General features: G+C 66.1%; 1 protein-coding gene across 2 annotated transcripts in view; it reads left to right on the plus strand.

Moving 5' to 3' along the window:
- Positions 1-1,247: 1,247 nt before the first annotated feature.
- Positions 1,248-1,603, plus strand: part of TMEM123 (transmembrane protein 123) — a 56,177-nt gene continuing 55,821 nt past the window's right edge. For both annotated transcript variants that reach the window (XM_029956168.1, XM_029956169.1), the window contains exon 1: positions 1,248-1,482. In XM_029956168.1, the coding sequence (XP_029812028.1) occupies positions 1,383-1,482 (100 nt within the window). In that variant the 5' untranslated portion in view covers positions 1,248-1,382. The remainder of the gene's footprint in view (positions 1,483-1,603) is intronic.

Here is a 1,603-nt window from a genome sequence, read left to right on the forward strand (position 1 = left end):
TCAGGTATCTAAGATCTGCAGCGTGTAGAGCATGATAGGTTGGAGATTTACGGGTATTTTAAGTGTCCTGGATCCTGCTGTCTTCCATCTCAGCTGAGGGGTCCCACTCAATTTTTGCCGTTGTCCCACACCAGCTACCAGTCCTTACAGGTCCCTTCAGGGTTCTTAGCAAGAACAAAATGCTGACTTTACAGTTACTGCAAGTCAAGACAAGTGAGTGGAATCCACTGAGAAGGCTTAAGAGGGACTTGGCCAAAAACTATTCCGAACAGGCAGCAGCCCCCAGGGAGAGAAGGGATGAGCTGGGCCCGGGTGGCTCCACTCACTGGCTCTTGGGTCCCCCCCCCCCCGCCCGCACCCCGCCCTCTGCACTTCGCCCTTCAGGTACAGAGCTGCGGGGCACAGGCGGCAGAGGATGAGGCAGCGTGGGGTACAAGTCCTCCATGGAAACTACATCGTTCCTATAGAACTGAAATTGTGTCGGGGAGGAGGTACCCAGTATATAAATGGTTTCTGTCCTAAAAGCAAGTTCCTCCTGGGATTTCTTAGAATACGTACTGATGCGGGTCTTTCCCGAAAGCCAAGGGGCGTAAAGAGGGGTGCACCTGTCCAGAGATCGTGGCTGCTCTATGCGTGGAATTAAACTAGGAGTTTGTAGAGCCTCCCAGCCCAGCTGAAGCTGGGTCCTCGAGAGGGAAAGCCCAGAGGGCCACAACCCCTGCGGGAGGCCCCCGCGTTGCTCTGCCAGCCTATAGCTTCCCCGATGTCGCTGGACCACGCGCGCCGGGCCCCACCCACTACCACCCAACACCTTCTTCCGGGCCCGGGAAGCCCAGGGCCCGCTCCGGTCCCCGTCAACAACACTGCCACTTCCGAGAAGACAGGAAACCGCTGGAGCGTCCTGGGCTCGCCCACGAGTCAGGGGGGCCTGGCGCCTCCGCGTCAGTGCGTCCGGGCCCGGCCCCCCTCCGGGCCCCGCCCCAGCATAGCTCCGCGCCCTACTCGGCCTCAGCCGGCGCCTTCGCCAAGTCCCGCCCCCGCGCTCTACATTGCCTCGCCAGGCCCCGCCCAGCTCCGCCCAGCTCCGCCCAGCTCGGCCCATCTTCCCAGCCAAGTCCCGGCTCTACGCGCCCGCCCCGCCCCCTTGCCCCGCCCCACCCCAAGCTCCAGCCCCGTTCCCGCGCGCCAGCCCCGCCCCGCCCCTCCTTCGGGCCCCGCCCCGCCCCGCGCTCCATCCCGGCTCCCGTGCCCTATTTGGGCATCTGGGGGGAAGGCGGCGGGAGGCGGCGCGGAGCCGGCGTCCGTGCGCAGCGGGGTGCCTGTGTGGCGCGGCTGAGGCTAGGTCGGGAGCTGCGGTGCTGGCGCATCCCGCCCTCGGAACAATGGGAGTGGGCGCGCGCGGCGGCTGGGCCGCGCTGGTCCTGTGCGCGCTGCTGGTGCTAGCGCTGTTGAAGGCCGCCGTGGACAACGCGGGCCTGGAAGGTAGGTGGCGGCGTGGGCCCCCCGGGAAAGTTGTGCGCGCGTGGGCCACCCTGGACGCGGCCGGACGGGGCCCGGGAAACTGAGGCTCGGGCCGGCAGCCGTCGCAGGCCCGGAGGGACGC

The sequence above is a fragment of the Suricata suricatta genome, chromosome 11 (genome assembly GCF_006229205.1).
Source record: "Suricata suricatta isolate VVHF042 chromosome 11, meerkat_22Aug2017_6uvM2_HiC, whole genome shotgun sequence".
Taxonomy (NCBI): domain Eukaryota; kingdom Metazoa; phylum Chordata; class Mammalia; order Carnivora; family Herpestidae; genus Suricata; species Suricata suricatta.